Here is a 15382-nt window from a genome sequence, read left to right as displayed (position 1 = left end):
CTGTCTGCAGACTTCTAGGTCACAACAAGGAGAGCCACTCTTTTTTTTTTTTTTTTTTTTTTTGCGGTATGCGGGCCTCTCACTGTTGTGGCCTCTCCCGTTGCGGAGCACAGGCTCCGGATGCGCAGGCCCAGCGGCCATGGCTCACGGGCCCAGCCGCTCCGCGGCATATGGGATCCTCCCAGACCGGGGCACGAACCCGTATCCCCTGCATCGGCAGGCGGACTCTCAACCACTGCGCCACCAGGGAGGCCCAAGGAGAGCCACTCTTGCATCTTCTTGTGCAGGTCTGTTTGAGGAGAGTTCTTTGTGGAGATCCAGCACCAGTTTTCTCAGTATTTCTGCATGTTAGAGGACTTTCAGAGCAAACAGAAATGTGGGGTTTGGTTGTCACTAAAAATGCATGACAGTAGAGATGAAATTGTTTTAGAAAGTGTACTTTGGAAATGCATGAAAATTATTTGAAAAATATTTCACTTAACACTTGCCAATGTTTAGAAATGTTATTTTTTTTAAAAAAGAAGAAACTTATTCTTTTGAAAATCTAGTGATAACTATGACAGCTTTTTAAGTATTTGAGTATAGACAGCTGAGAAGTAATACTCACTTTATGAATCAATGCTTCATTACATCATCATTTGTTTCGTCTGCCAGAGAAAGAAATTTGAGAAGTATATGGTATTTACTTATCAGTCACAAACCTCTTAAAGCCCTTTAGTTGAGATATTCCTAACTCCTGTCTAAAAAAATGTGTTCAGCTATCCTGTACTTTTAAAGTTAATCCTTCTATTTTAAAAATGATATCATGAAGCTAAGTTAAAAAGTAATTTAGTGACTTGCCAATAGAACCTTCAACATGAGATAGAAAAGTTTGGAAATTAAATTTTTTTTAAATTCAAACTGCTTGACTTACACATTTAGGTTCTTAGATATTTACACCCTCTTCTACTTTTAGACAGTAACTTACTTTGTTGAGCTGTTTAAAATATTTTTGATTTTGTAAGGAGATAGTATATTCACTCTGGTTGTAAATGTGTTACTCAGGGGTCTTGTCAAGAAACCTTTCTCAGAGCCCATTATTTTCTCTGAGATAAAATCACTTGCTGTAGAAGAAGGCTTTTATGTTACCTGTCAATATTGCCAGAGGACATGGTTTTACTGACACTAATCATAGACAGACCAGCCTTTAACCTCTCAAAGAATGTGCATAGGGAAACGTGCCTGGTAATTACTGCTTCACCTCTGAGGCACTGTCAGATGGGTTAGGGTTTACTTTGACTGGGGTCATACAATTGTTATTGTAGGGACTGGGAGATAGGGATAGCTGTCTTTTCATGAGAAAATTGGCACAGAAATGAAAAACTATGTTAGAAGTTGTGTTTTATCATTAATATTATTTGTAGCATTAATGGATATAAAGATATAAATGAGTTCTATTTTCTTGATTAGTGATTCTCAAAATTTTTTGGACTCAACTGCTTCATATTCTTAAAAATTATTGAGGACCCTAAAGTGCTTTTGTTTGTGGGTAAATATTAAAGCAGAGGTTTAAATCTTTATTGATTCATTTCAACTCACAATACTAAACCCATGACATGTTAATATATGTCATTTTATTAAAAGTAAATATATTTATAGAATAAAAAATTTAGTGAGAATAATGATTGTTTTACATGTCTAATGTCTTGCTTATTAGTAGACAGCTGGATTCTCATTTTCTTCTGCTTCCAATTAATTTGCAATAGATTGTTTTTGTTGAAATATATGAAGAAATTCTGGCCTCACAGAGATAACATAGTTGGAAAAGAGAGGAGTATTTTAATAGCCTTTTCAGGTAATTGTGGGTATTTTTTGGTACTGCACTAGAACTTAACAAGTGGTAGTTTCTTTTTTTTTTTTTTAAGTGGTAGTTTCTTAAAGGTTAGTTGCAATGTGGAGTCTAAAACCATTTTGATGAGCTGTTTATACTCTGTTGCATTAAAATCTATTGGTATATCTTGCACTCGTAATGGATTTTTATTTTTTTTAAATTGAAGTATATAGTTCATTTACAATGTTGTGTTAATTTCTGCTGTACGGCAAAGTGGTTCAGTTATACATATATATATATATATATATATATATATATATATATATATACATTCTTTTTTATTATTCTTTTCCATTATAGTTTATCACAGGATATTGAATATAGTTCCCTGTACTATACAGTAGGACCTTGTTATTTATCCATTCTATATATAGTAGTTTGCATCTGCTAACCCCAAGTTCCACTCCATCCCTTCCCCCTCTGCTTGGCAACCACGTGTCTGTTCTCTGTCTGCTTGAGTCTGTTTCTGTTTCATAGATAAGTTCATCTGTATTACATTTTAGATTCCACATGTAAGTGATATCATATGGTATTTGTCTTTCTCTTTTTGACTTACTTCACTTAATATGATAATCTCTAGGTCCATCCATGTTGCCACAAATGGGCATTATTTTGTTCTTTTTTATGGCCGAGTAGTACTCCATTGTATACATGTACCACATCTTCTTTATCCATTCCTCTGTCGATGGACATTTAGGTTGTTTCCATGTCTTGGCTATTGTGAATAGTGCTGTTATGAATATAGGGGTGCATGTGTCTTTTTGAATTATAGTTTTGTCTGGATATATGCCTAGGAGTGGGATTGCTGTATCATATGGTAACTCTATTTTCAGTTTTTTAAGGAACCTCCATACTGTTTTCCATAGTGGCTGCACCAAGTTACATTCCCACCAACAGTACAGGAGGGTTCTCTTTTCTCCACGCGCTCTCCAGCATTTGTTATTTGTAGACTTTTTAATAATGGCCATTCTGACTGGTGTGAGGTGGTATCTTGCAGTTTTGATTTGTGTTTCTCTAATAATTAGTAATGCTGAGCATCTTTTCACATTCCTGTTGGCCATCAGTATGTCTTCTTTGGAAAATGTCTATTTATATCTTCTGCCTATCTTTAGATGGGGTTATTTGTTTTTTCTGATATTGAGCCACACGAGCTGTTTGTGAATTTTGGAGGTTAATCCCTTGTCAGTTGCATCATTTGCAAATATTTTCTCCCAGTCCATAGGTTGTCTTCTCATTTTGTTTATGGTTTCCTTTGCTCTGCAGAAGCCTGTAAGTTTGATTAGGTCCCATTTGTTTATTTTTGCTTTTATATCTATTGCCCTGGGAGACTGACCTAAGAAAACATTGATATGATTTATGTCAGAGACTGTTTTGCCTGTGCTCTCTTCTAGGAGTGGTATGGTGTCATGTCTTATATTTAAGTATGTAAGCCATTTTGAGTCTATTTTTGTGTATGGTATGAGACCATTCTCTTCATAATGGATTTTTTTTTCACACACACTGTATTTTATTTTTACAATTGATAAATAAACAGACACCAAGCATTGTAAATGGATGACCACAACAAAAGCAACAATGATTGCAATTACCAAACACGAAACACACTCATACTATGTCATAATATTGACATTCAGTCCAGTAATCCTCCACTGTAACATCTCCTTTACTTTGCAGTGAAAATGGATTTGTATATTTTTTGCCTCTGAGTCCTTGTGGGATTTTTTTTTTATTCAAACAGAAACTCACAAAAATTATAATCATCCTCATCAGTTCACTCACTCGCATGTAATTTATTTTTTTTTCATCTTGATCTTTTGTTAGCACTTTTATGAATTCATCAGTTTTCTATTAGAGTTCTGAAGATGCTTATTCATTCAGTTCAGCAGTATAGTCAGTTACCAGAAACCTGTACTTGTCAGAGCCTTTTCCATGAATTCCTTGAAGATGAAACCCTTTTATAGGAACTTTTTTTTTTTTTTTTTTTTTTTTGCGGTATGCGGGCCTCTCACTGTCGTGGCCTCCCCCGTTGCGGAGCACAGGCTCCGGACGCGCAGGCTCCGGACGCGCAGGCTCAGCGGCCATGGCTCACGGGCCCAGCCGCTCCGCGGCATATGGGATCCTCCCAGAGCGGGGCACAAACCCGTATCCCCTGCATCGGCAGGCAGACTCCCAACCACTTGCGCCACCAGGGAGGCCCTATAGGAACATTTTTGTGAAAGCATCAGAGTACACCCAGAACTGTCTGTAAATGACAAAAGACTTAAAAATGACCACAGTTGGGCTTCCCTGGTGGCGCAGTGGTTGAGAGTCCACCTGCCGATGCAGGGGACGTGGGTTCGTGCCCCAGTCCAGGAAGATCCCACGTGCTGCGAAGTGGCTGGGCCCGTGAGCCATGGCCGCTGAGCCTGCGCGTCCGGAGCCTGTGCTCCGCAACGGGAGAGCCCACAACAGTGAGAGGCCTGCGTACTGAAAAAAAAAAAAAAAAAAAAAGACCACAGTTAAAGATTTGATGAAAGTTCATAATAATGCAATTGACAAGGAAATTTAGTTATTTCTGAGATATACATTTTAAAGTAATAACTAGAATTATGACTTATACCAGAACATATAAGATTATTAGAAATTTCATGTAATGTCTGAAACATTTATATTAACATATTTCCATACAAATAACCCAAAGAAAGTTTAATATTAGTTGTTTTTGTTTATTTGTTTGTTTTTTTATACTACAGGTTCTTATTAGTCATCAATTTCATACACATCAGTGTATACATGTCAATCCCAATCGCCCAATTCAGCACACTACCATCCCCACCCCACCACAGTTTTCCCCCCTTGGTGTCCACATGTTTCTTCTCTACATCTGTGTCTCAACATCTGCCCTGCAAACTGGTTCATCTGTACCATTTTTCTAGGTTCCACATACATGTGTTAATATACGATATTTGTTTTTCACTTTCTGACTTACTTCACTCTGTATGACAGTCTTCAGATCCATCCACATCTCAAAAAATGACCCAGTTTTGTTCCTTTATGTGGCTGAGTAGTATTCCATTGTATATATGTACCACAACTTCTTTATCCATTCATCTGTCGATGGGCATTTAGGTTGCTTCCATGACCTGGCTATTGTAAATAGTGCTGCAGTGAACACTGGGGTGCATGTGTCTTTTTGAATTATGGTTTTCTCTGGGTATATGCCCAGTAGTGGGATTGCTGGATCATATGGTAATTCTGTTTTTAGTTTTTTAAGGAACCTCCATACTGTTCTCTATAGTGGCTGTATCAATTTACATTCCCACCAACAGTGCAAGAGGGTTCCCTTTTCTCCACCCCCTCTCCAGCATTTGTTGTTTGTACGTTTTCTGATGATGCCCATTCTAACTGGTGTGAGGTGATACCTCATTGTAGTTTTGATTTGCATTTCTCTAATAATTAGTGATGTTGAGCAGCTTTTCATGTGCTTCTTGGCCATCTGTATGTCTTCTTTGGAGAAATGTCTAGTTAGGTCTTCTGCCCATTTTTGGATTGGGTTGTTTGTTTCTTTAATATTGAGCTGCATGAGCTGTTTATATATTTTGGAGATTAATCCTTTGTCCGTTGATACGTTTGCAAATATTTTCTCCCATTCTGAGGGCTGTCTTTTCATCTTGTTTACAGTTTCCTTTGCTGTGCAAAAGCTTTGAAGTTTCATTAGGTCCCGTTTGTTTATTTTTCTTTTTATTTCCATTACTCCAGGAGGTGGATCAAAAAAATCTTGTAGTGATTTATGTCAAAGAGTGTTCTTCCTATGTTTTCCTCTAAGAGTTTTATAGTGTCCGGTCTTACATTTAGGTCTCGAATCCATTTTGAGTTTATTTTTGTGTATGGTGTTAGGGAGTGTTCTAATTTCATTCTTTTACATGTACCTGTCCAGTTTTCCCAGCACCACTTATTGAAGAGACTGTCTTTTCTCCATTGTATATCTCTGTCATAGATTAGTTGACCATAGGTGTGTGGGTTTATCTTTGGGCTTTCTATCTTGTTCTGTTGATCTATGTTTCTGTTTTTGTGCCAGTACCATATTGTCTTGATTACTGTAGCTTTGTAGTGTAGTCTGAAGTCAGGGAGTCTGATTCCTCCAGCTCCGATTTTTGTTCCCTCAAGACCGCTTTGGCTATTCGGGGTCTTTTGTGTCTCCATACAAATTTTAAGATGATTTGTTCTAGTTCTGTAAAAAATGCCATTGGTAATTTGATAGGGATTGCATTGAATCTGTAGATTGCATTGGGCAGTATATTCATTTTCACAATATTGATTCTTCCAATCCAAGAACATGGTATATCTCTCCATCTGTTGGTATCATCTTTAATTTCTCTCATCAGTATCTTATAGTTTTCTGCATACAGATCTTTTGTTTCCCTAGGTAGGTTTATTCCTAGGTATTTTATACTTTTTGTTGCAATGGTAAATGGGAGTTCTTGCATAATTTCTCTTTCAGATTTTTCATCATTACTATATAGGAATGCAAGAGATTTCTGTGCATTAATTTTGTATCCTGCAACTTTACCAAATTCACTGATTAGCTCTAGTAGTTTTCTGGTGGCATTTTTAGGATTCTCTATGTATAGTATCATGTCATCTGCAAACAGTGACAGTTTTACTTCTTCTTTTCCAATTTGGATTCCTTTTATTTCTTTTTCTTCTCTGATTGCCATGGCTAGGACTTCCAAAACATTGTTGAATAATAGTGGTGAGAGTGGACATCCTTGTCTCATTCCTGATCTTAGAGGAAATGCTTTCAGTTTTTCACCATTGAGAATGATGTTTGCTGTGGGTTTGTTGTATATGGCCTTTATTATGTTGAGGTAGCTTCCCTCTATGCCCACTTTCTGGAGAGGTTTTATCATAAACGGACGTTGAATTTTGTCAAAAGCTTTTTCTGCATCTATTGAGATGATCATATGGTTTTTATTCTTCAGTTTGTTAGTATGGTGTATCACATTGATTGATTTGCGTATGTTGAAGAATCCTTGCATCTCTGGGATAAATCCCACTTGATCATGGTGTATGATCCTTTTAATGTGTTGTTGGATTCTGTTTGCTAGTATTTTGTTGAGGATTTTTGCATCTATATTCATCAGTGATATTGGTCTGTAATTTTCTTTTTTTGTAGTATCTTTGTCTGGTTTTGGTATCAGGGTGATGGTGGCCTCGTAGAATGAGTTTGAGAGTGTTCCTTCCTCTGCAGTTTTTTGGAAGAGTTTGAGAAAGATGGGTGTTAGCTCTTCTCTAAATGTTTGGTAGAATTTCCCTGTGAAGCCATCTGGTCCTGGACTTTTGTTTGCTGGACGATTTTTAATCACAGTTTCAATTTCATTACTTGTGATTGGTCTGTTCATATTTCCTGTTTCTTCCTGGTTCAGTCTTGGAAGGTTATACCTTTCTACGAATTTGTCCATTTCTTCCAGGTTGTCCCTTTTATTGGCATAGAGTTGCTTGTAGTAGTCTCTTAGGATGCTTTGTATTTCTGCAGTGCCTGTTGTAACTTCTCCTTTTTCATTTCTAATTTTATTGATTTGAGTCCTTTCCTTCTTTTTCTCAATGAGTCTGGCTAATGGTTTATCAATTTTGTTTATCTTCTCAAAGAACCAGCTTTTAGTTTTATTGATCTTTGCTACTGTTTTCTTTGTTTCTATTTCATTTATTTCTGCTCTGATCTTTATGATTTCTTTCCTTCTGCTAACTTTGGGTTTTGTTTGTTCTTCTCTCTCTAGTTCCTTTAGGTGTAAGGTTAGATTGTTTACTTGAGATTCTTCTTGTTCCTTGAAGTAGGCTTGTATAGCTATAAACTTCCCTCTTAGAACTGCTTTTGCTGCATCCCATAGGTTGTTTTTGGTTTTGTTTTTGTGGTATGCGGGCCTCTCACTGTTGTGGCCTCTCCTGTTGTGGAGCACAGGCTCCGGACGCGCAGGCCCGGCGGCCATGGCTCACAGGCCCAGCCGCTCCGCGGCATGTGGGATCCTCCCGGACCGGGGCATGAACCCATGTCCCCTGCATCGGCAGGCAGACTCTCAACCACTGCGCCACCAGGGAAGCCCCCATAGGTTTTGGATCACCGTGTTTTCATTGTCATTTGTCTCTAGGTATTTTTTGATTTCCTCTTTGATGTCTTCACTGTTCTCTTGGTTATTTAGTAACATATTGTTTAGCCTCCATTAGTTTGAGTTTTTTACGTTTTTTTCCCTGTAATTCATTTCTAATCTCATAGCACTGTGGTCAGAGAAGATGCTTGATATGATTTCAGTTTTCTTAAATTTACTGAGGCTTGATTTGTGACCGAAGATGTGACCTATCCTGTAGAATGTTCCATGTGCACTTGAGAAGAAAGTGTAATCTGCTGGTTTTGGATGGAATGTCCTATAAATATCAATTAAATCTATCTGGTCTATTGTGTCATTTAAATCTTCTCTTTCCTTATTTATTTTCATTATGGATCATCTGTCCATTGGTGTAAGTGAGGTGTTAAAGTCCCCCAGTATTATTGTGTTACTGTTGATTTCCTCTTTTATAGCTGTTAACAGTTGCCTTATGTATTGAGGTGCTTTTGTGTTGGGTGCATATATATTTATAATTGTTATATCCTCTTCTTGGATTGAACCCTTGATCATCATGTAGTGTCCCTCCTTGTCTCTTGTAACACTGTTTATTTTAAAGTGTTTTATCTGATATGAGTATTGCTACTCCAGCTTTCTTTTGATTTCCATTTGCATGGAATATCTTTTTCCATCCCCTCACTTTCAGTCTGTATGTGTCCCTAGGTCTGAAGTGGGTCTCTTGTAGACAGCTATGTAATATGGGTCTTGTTTTTGTATCCATTCAGCAAGCATGTGTCTTTTGGTTGGAGCATTTAATCCATTCATGTTTAAGGTAATTATCAATATGTATGTTCCTATGACCATTTTCTTAATTGTTTTGGGTTTGTTTTTGTAGATCCTTTTCTTCTCTTGTGTTTCTCACTTAGAGAAGTTCCTTTAGCATTTGTTGTAGAACTGGTTTGGTGGTGCTGAATTCTCTTAGCCTTTGCTTGTCTGTAAAGTTTTTGATTTCTCCATCAAATCTGAATGAGATCCTTGCTGGGTAGAGTAATCTTGGTTGTAGGTTCTTCCCTTTCATCACTTTAAGTATATTATGCCACTCCCTTCTGGCTTGTAGAGTTTCTGCTGAGAAATCAGCTGTTAACCTTATGGGAGTTCCCTTGTATGTTACTTGTTGTTTTTCCCTTGTTGCTTTCAATAATTTTTCTTTGTCTTTAATTTTTGTCAATTTGATTACTATGTGTCTTGGTGTGTTTCTCCTTGGGTTTATCCTGTATGGGACTCACTGTGCTTCCTGGACTTGGGTGGCTATTTCCTTTCCCATGTTAGAGAAGTTTTTGACTATTATCTTTTCAAATATTTTCTCAGGTCCTTTCTCTCTCTCTTCTCCTTCTGGGACCCCTATAATGCGAATGTTGTTGCCTTTAATGTTGTCCCAGAGGTCTCTTAGGCTGTCTTCATTTCTTTTCATTCTTTTTTCTTTATTCTGTTCAGCAGCAGTGGGTTCCACCATTCTGTTTTCCAGGTCACTTATCCATTCTTGTGCCTCAGTTATTCTGCTATTGATTCCTTCTAGTGTAGTTTTCATTTCAGTTATTGTATTGTTCATCTCTGTTTGTTTGTTCTATAATTCTTCTAGGTCTTTGTTAAACATTTCTTGTATCTTCTCGATCTTTGCCTCCATTCTTTTTCTGAGGTCCTGGATCATCTTCACTAGCATTATTCTGAATTCTTTTTCTGGAAGGTTGCCTATCTCCACTTCATTTAGTTGTTTTTCTGGGGCTTTATCTTGTTCCTTTATCTGGTACATAGTCCTATGCCTTTTCATCTTGTCTGTCTTTCTGTGACTGTGGTTTTTGTTCCACAGGCTGCAGGATTGTAGTTCTTCTTGCTTCCCATAATGGATTTTTTATCCATGTATGTTATTGTAATATAATACATTGGTTATTTGAAAAATGTTGGTGTCTGGAGATTTTTAAATGTTTTCAAATGTTAAGCCATTTTAGTATATAAATCACATTCAAATTTGTTAACATTACCATTGATGACTTTTGGGAAGCTCTCAAGCTCATGGTTGTGTGTACAAGTTTTCCTAAATCCTAATTTTTAACTGTTACTTGCCTTGAACTGACAAGACTCACTTCAGTCATTTTCAAGAAAATGTCTACCAAGTCACCAAGTCTGAATAACCATAGTTTGTCTGGCAGTTCTTTCAAGTTAAAAGAACCAGGTTTTATAAACCAGATGGCTAATTCAGCTTACAACTCAAACTGTGGCCCAGATACTTTTCCTTAAGACATCCATCATGCGTGATGCTTTATTCATAGTTCCTATTTCATCTTACAGTCTAGTACAGTGATGTGTACTCAAGGTTGGGGTTTAATAGAATTAATAAATTTTATTGCTTTATCAAGGACATCCTGAAGTGAAACTGCCCTCCTCCCCCAATAATGCATGAAAGTGAAGGATAAAATGGCTACTAGCACAGTTTGGAGGCACTGCCTTAATTTTTGCCGAGGCACCAGCTGTGTTACCCACTGTAAAACTCTCTCAGCTAATATGTGTGCTTCTCCAGCAAATGCAGTGTGAAAACCAACCCTATGAGATACTCTAGTGCTTTGTCATTTCTAGTTTGAAAAACATTATAATACGATGTAAAACAATGTATTACAACGTAATAAAGAATGTTAGCCTTTTGAAGATTTTACCCATCTAAGTTTAAAATATTCAGTTCCTTTTTCTTTATACTTAGAATGATTGGTCTCAAAATGATACTACAACATAACTGGCACCATAAATAGTATTTTTTAAATGTTCCGTTGCATAAGATACAATAAGATAAATTATTAACATCTACAAAGTAGAGGGCAATATGGCTTTCATCACAATCTCATTTCTTATTTATCATTTCACCCAGTTTCTTTAGAGTAGATTCCTCCCTTCCTTGAGTCAGAAGACTCTCTGATATGTCAGTTTCATTTTTTTCATCACTTTTAAATGTAGACAGTGTGTTTGTAGGTGAGAATGTTAGTCTTCTAATCCCATTTTAAGACAGCAATTTAAGACAAAAATTAGGAAAAAGTACATTAAAAGTAAGTTTTCTTTTAGAATGAGATAAAATATTGTTTAAATGAGTCTCAATTAAAATTTCTTTTTATTTGAAAACTTAAGAATATTACATGAAACAAGTTAACAAAAGGTACCTAGTCCTTTTGTGTTTCTGCGTAAGTTGCAAGGAAAACTTTGAGATTCAAAATAAGAATTTATTGAACAGTAATGAGGCTACAGAGGTTATAGCAGGAATAACCAGCGGCAGCTAGTAAGAGCACAGTAGTACTGAGAACAAATTGAGTTAATCTCTGGAAATGTACCTCTGCATACCCTCAACCTCTGCTAGAGAAGTAGAACACACCAGAATACACAAGCACACATTCCATTAGCTGTCAGAATGACCATGTCATTGCACATCACATAGCTTCTGGAAAATTCCACTGTATACTCAAAAGAAAGTAAGAGTGAAAAAGGCAAATGATGTTTTAGCTTTACTGTGAAAATAATTTTGAACTCAGGAAACCCGTTGAAAGGTTCCCGGGGATCTCATATGGTCCCCTGGCCACATTTAAAGAACTGCTGTTCTAGATGTTTGAATCTACCATCAAGATGTTTTAAAAGTTACCTCTGAAAGTAACCATTATTTTTTTACATTTTTGCATCCTAAAACAGGTGTGGTAATTCCATGTCAATATCCTCCTCATCCGGGCCTTGTTCTGTGTCTTCTCATAAAGTTAACTCTGATATCTTTTGTCATGTCATATTAATTAGGGCAAGGGTCAGAAAGTGGAAGAATGGTGGACACTTTCATTACATGAAATAAGTTGATTTATTAATTATTTTTAACTAGAGAAGAAATGCATAATCTTGGTTTCAAGACGGGGCTTTGTTGGTATATAACTGTGTCCCTCAGTACTTGATCCAGTTTATGGCTGGAAAGAATGAAGATTTGGATAAGAATGTCAATCTTTTTTATCTAAGGTCTTGCTGCTCACTTCTTAACTGTAGGGAAACCTGGCTGGACTGTCACAGGGACAAAGGTCTCCGCTTCTTCTCACATAGCAAGGATAACACTGGACTGTGTACTTCCATCTTTTCTTCCAGTTGGAGCACCACTGACATCTCCAGTCTCCATATCAGTGTTGCCTCAGACATTGAGTTTGATGTGATAATTAGTTAAGATTAAATTGCCCATGAAACAAAATGACTTTATAATAATGTGCTATTAAAATTGGAAAGTTGTTAACTTATGAAATACCTTGTACTGTATTTCTTTGATTCTAAGATACATGTTTTGGCACATTTTCATAACACTGAAATGAGAATGTGTGTTTCAAAGATGCATCAAATTAACTGGTGACATATTTTCCCCACTTTTGTGAAATAGTATCAATTTTTGTTTTAATTTTGAAGTGTTATCTCAAATATATTTCTTTTGACATAATTGCAAATGCCTACATCATGGGGCAGACTACAGTATATTTCACTCTTTAATGGTTTCTGTATTTTTCTTTTCAAAGAGAAATAACAGGACCTGGCAATAATTTATTTATATATATATTTTCTAAAATGTGCACTTCCATATTAAGTGCTTCATAGCAGATAGAAAATTAACATTAATTTATGTTCATGTAAACTGCTTGGAAGTTTACTTTAAAAAAAATCTCTTTTGCTTATTTTTTTAAGGCTATCGTAAACAATACAGTTTGGTTTTGTCATATGCTTATGTTTTAAATTTCATATTCATTATTTAATTCTGTTAATAATAGGTTTATTTTAGGACAGTGGAACTTATAGAAGAGCCCATAAAAGGATCTCGTGGTCTGAGTTTCTACTTCAAAATTAATGGACTTCCCATATTTCTGAAAGGCTCGAATTGGATCCCCCCAGATTCATTCCAGGATCGAGTAACCTCTGCCTTGTAAGTTATCATCTTTTATTTCTTGTTCCTCTTCATATTATCAGTCCCACAGAGCTTAAGAGCTACTCATTTTAACTTTTTTAGTTCCAGTGGAAGGAACCAAGAGGTAATATATAATTCTAGGATGATGGAAACTTTGGAAAGGATTTTAAAATCATTTATTTCATTCTCATGAGCTATAGGTAGTCTTACAGCTAAACTATTTGAGACTGCTGAAATCATCCAACTTTTATAAATTGTTTCTAGAGGAACAAGAAAATGACTAATGCACATTTTGGATAGTTAGCCCCTTTGGGGGAAAAATATGATTACATTTGGATTTTTTTTTTGAAGAATACCTTTTTTTTTTCACACTTAAAAAAATGGGAACCCATATTTACCTTTTCATGCTAAGGTATTTGCACATTCTTTCAATTTTACCTTAATAAAGAGAACTAAAGAAATTTAAAAATTCAAAGTGTTTTTCTGAAGCTTTGAGAATAGAACTTAACAAGAAAGTATTTCCTGATTAGGTTTATAAACTACTATCTTTGTAATAGTGAAAATAAGCTTTGTAAAGTGAAAATAAACACATTTAACTTATTTAAATGTACAAACATGCATTCATGTATATTATGTTTAGAATGTAGATGTGGTTGGTAAGTAAACTCTAATTTTGCCAAAAGTTGTAGTAATATCCTTTTACTTCAAAATGTGTATAATGTTTTGAATTTCATATGAAAATGAAATCATTCTCCAGACAAAACACAGATAATTTGCTGACTCTTCTTTTCAAATGCTCCTTTCCACTCCTGGCAGGTTGGCAGTGGCTGTACAGCACAGTTAGGTCAATTAGTAAACCTGCCCATAGGTGCTTTTGCTGGGAGCACGGTGCTCTGAGTGCATGGTCATCCTGTTACTGGCCTTTTTCCTTCCTTTCTGAATGCTGTTCTGGAAATGGAGGGTACATGCTGTCAACGTGGCTGAAAATTTCTGTACTTACCTGAGGATGATGTGAATAGAAATTGGAAAAGCAGAAAGGAAGTTTACTAGATAAAAGAGTACTGGACTGGAGGAATTGTAAAAAGGGATGAGAGAGAGCTAAATACTAATATTCAAAATTTGATTTTTATCGTATAGTTTGAAATGGTTATATAAAATAAGCACATACTTTCCAAGGTTTACAGTATTTTTCTACAGGAGTAACTTTAAGACAGAAATTTAGGAGGATTCAAGATGGTGGAGGAGCAGGTAGACGTGGAGTTCATCTCTCTCCATGGATGCATCAGGAATACATCTATAGATACAACAATTCTCACTGAACACCAGTTGAAAACTAGCAGAAGACCTTGGACAATGGAAAGGACTAGAAAGATCCCTGCATAACTGGGTAGGATGGAAAAAAGGAAGGGAGAAGGAGGAGGAAAGGAAGCAGGATGGGACCTGCACCCCCAGGAGATGGGAGCTGAAGCAGAGGAGAGATTCCCGAATGTGGGGAAACCCCCTCTCTAATGGGGATACCCCCTCTCCGATGGGGAAATCCACTAGGACAGAATGGAAGCATTTGACGCCGTCGGAAGAGCTCGAAGCTGCTGATCTGTGGCAGACGGAACAGAGTGAGAACTACACAGACGGTCCATACCTCAGGCCTATGTGCCCCGGACTGGGATGTGTGTTCACAGGTGTGCAAGGGGGCTGGGAACTGGTGTGTGGGGATTGGAGAACAGGCCCAGAGCGAGAACTGCTGTTCGTTGTGGGGAGACAGACTGAGGGGATGGGAGGGAAGAAATCTGCAGCAGGGAATGCCTATGGAGGAAGACTGGACTGCCATGGAAGCAGGGCACTACTGCTGAGTCCCACGCAGGGGGAGGAGCCACTATTGTAACCTCTCCCTCCCCACATGTCGCTGCCTGCCAACAACAATAAAAGAAGCCCGCTCAGGGCTGGCTCTTGTGTGCTGGCTGCTGAGACATAAAAAAGACCCCTCAGAGCTGGCCCTCATGTGCTGGCTGCAGGGCAATTAAAAAAAAAAACAACCACCCTCTCAGGGTTGGCCCTTACATGCCTGCTGCTGGGTGCCAGAAAAACCCCAGCCAGGGCTGGCCCTCACATGCCTTATGCTGGGTGCTGGAAAAGGCCCTCACTAGGGCCAAATCTCTTGCACCCATGGCCGCTGGCTCCCCTGTGCATTTGGCGCCGCTGGGGCACCTGTGATCCAAGCAGTCATACCACCTCTGCACCTGGTACTCACAGGGCCAGACCCAGGAGCTCCAAGGCAGCCTCAGGACCAGACTCCTGTGGGCGGGCCACACGCAGAGGTGGGGATAAAACCAAAGCTGTACCCCAGGGATGGGGTGACTAAGGAAGAGGATGGAAAATCTTTCCATCAGCTGTACAAGCTGCAGATTAAATCCCCATGATCAGCTAGGAAGACCCTGCATTTATGGAAAATCTGAGTAGACAATGAGTGTTCCCACAAATGAA

At 37.6% G+C, this 15382-nt stretch overlaps 1 protein-coding gene across 1 annotated transcript in view; it reads left to right on the top strand.

Annotated features, from left to right (window-relative positions):
- Positions 1-15382, top strand: part of MANBA (mannosidase beta) — a 129337-nt gene that overhangs the window by 44618 nt on the left and 69337 nt on the right. The window contains exon 8 of the mRNA XM_060115533.1: positions 12768-12919. Coding sequence (XP_059971516.1) covers positions 12768-12919 — 152 coding nt within the window. The remainder of the gene's footprint in view (positions 1-12767; positions 12920-15382) is intronic.

The sequence above is a fragment of the Mesoplodon densirostris genome, chromosome 1, assembly GCF_025265405.1.
Source record: "Mesoplodon densirostris isolate mMesDen1 chromosome 1, mMesDen1 primary haplotype, whole genome shotgun sequence".
In the NCBI taxonomy this organism is placed as follows: Eukaryota; Metazoa; Chordata; class Mammalia; order Artiodactyla; family Ziphiidae; genus Mesoplodon; species Mesoplodon densirostris.
The sequence above is the reverse complement of the archived record's forward strand: the minus strand, read 5'-3'. Positions and strand labels throughout refer to the sequence as shown.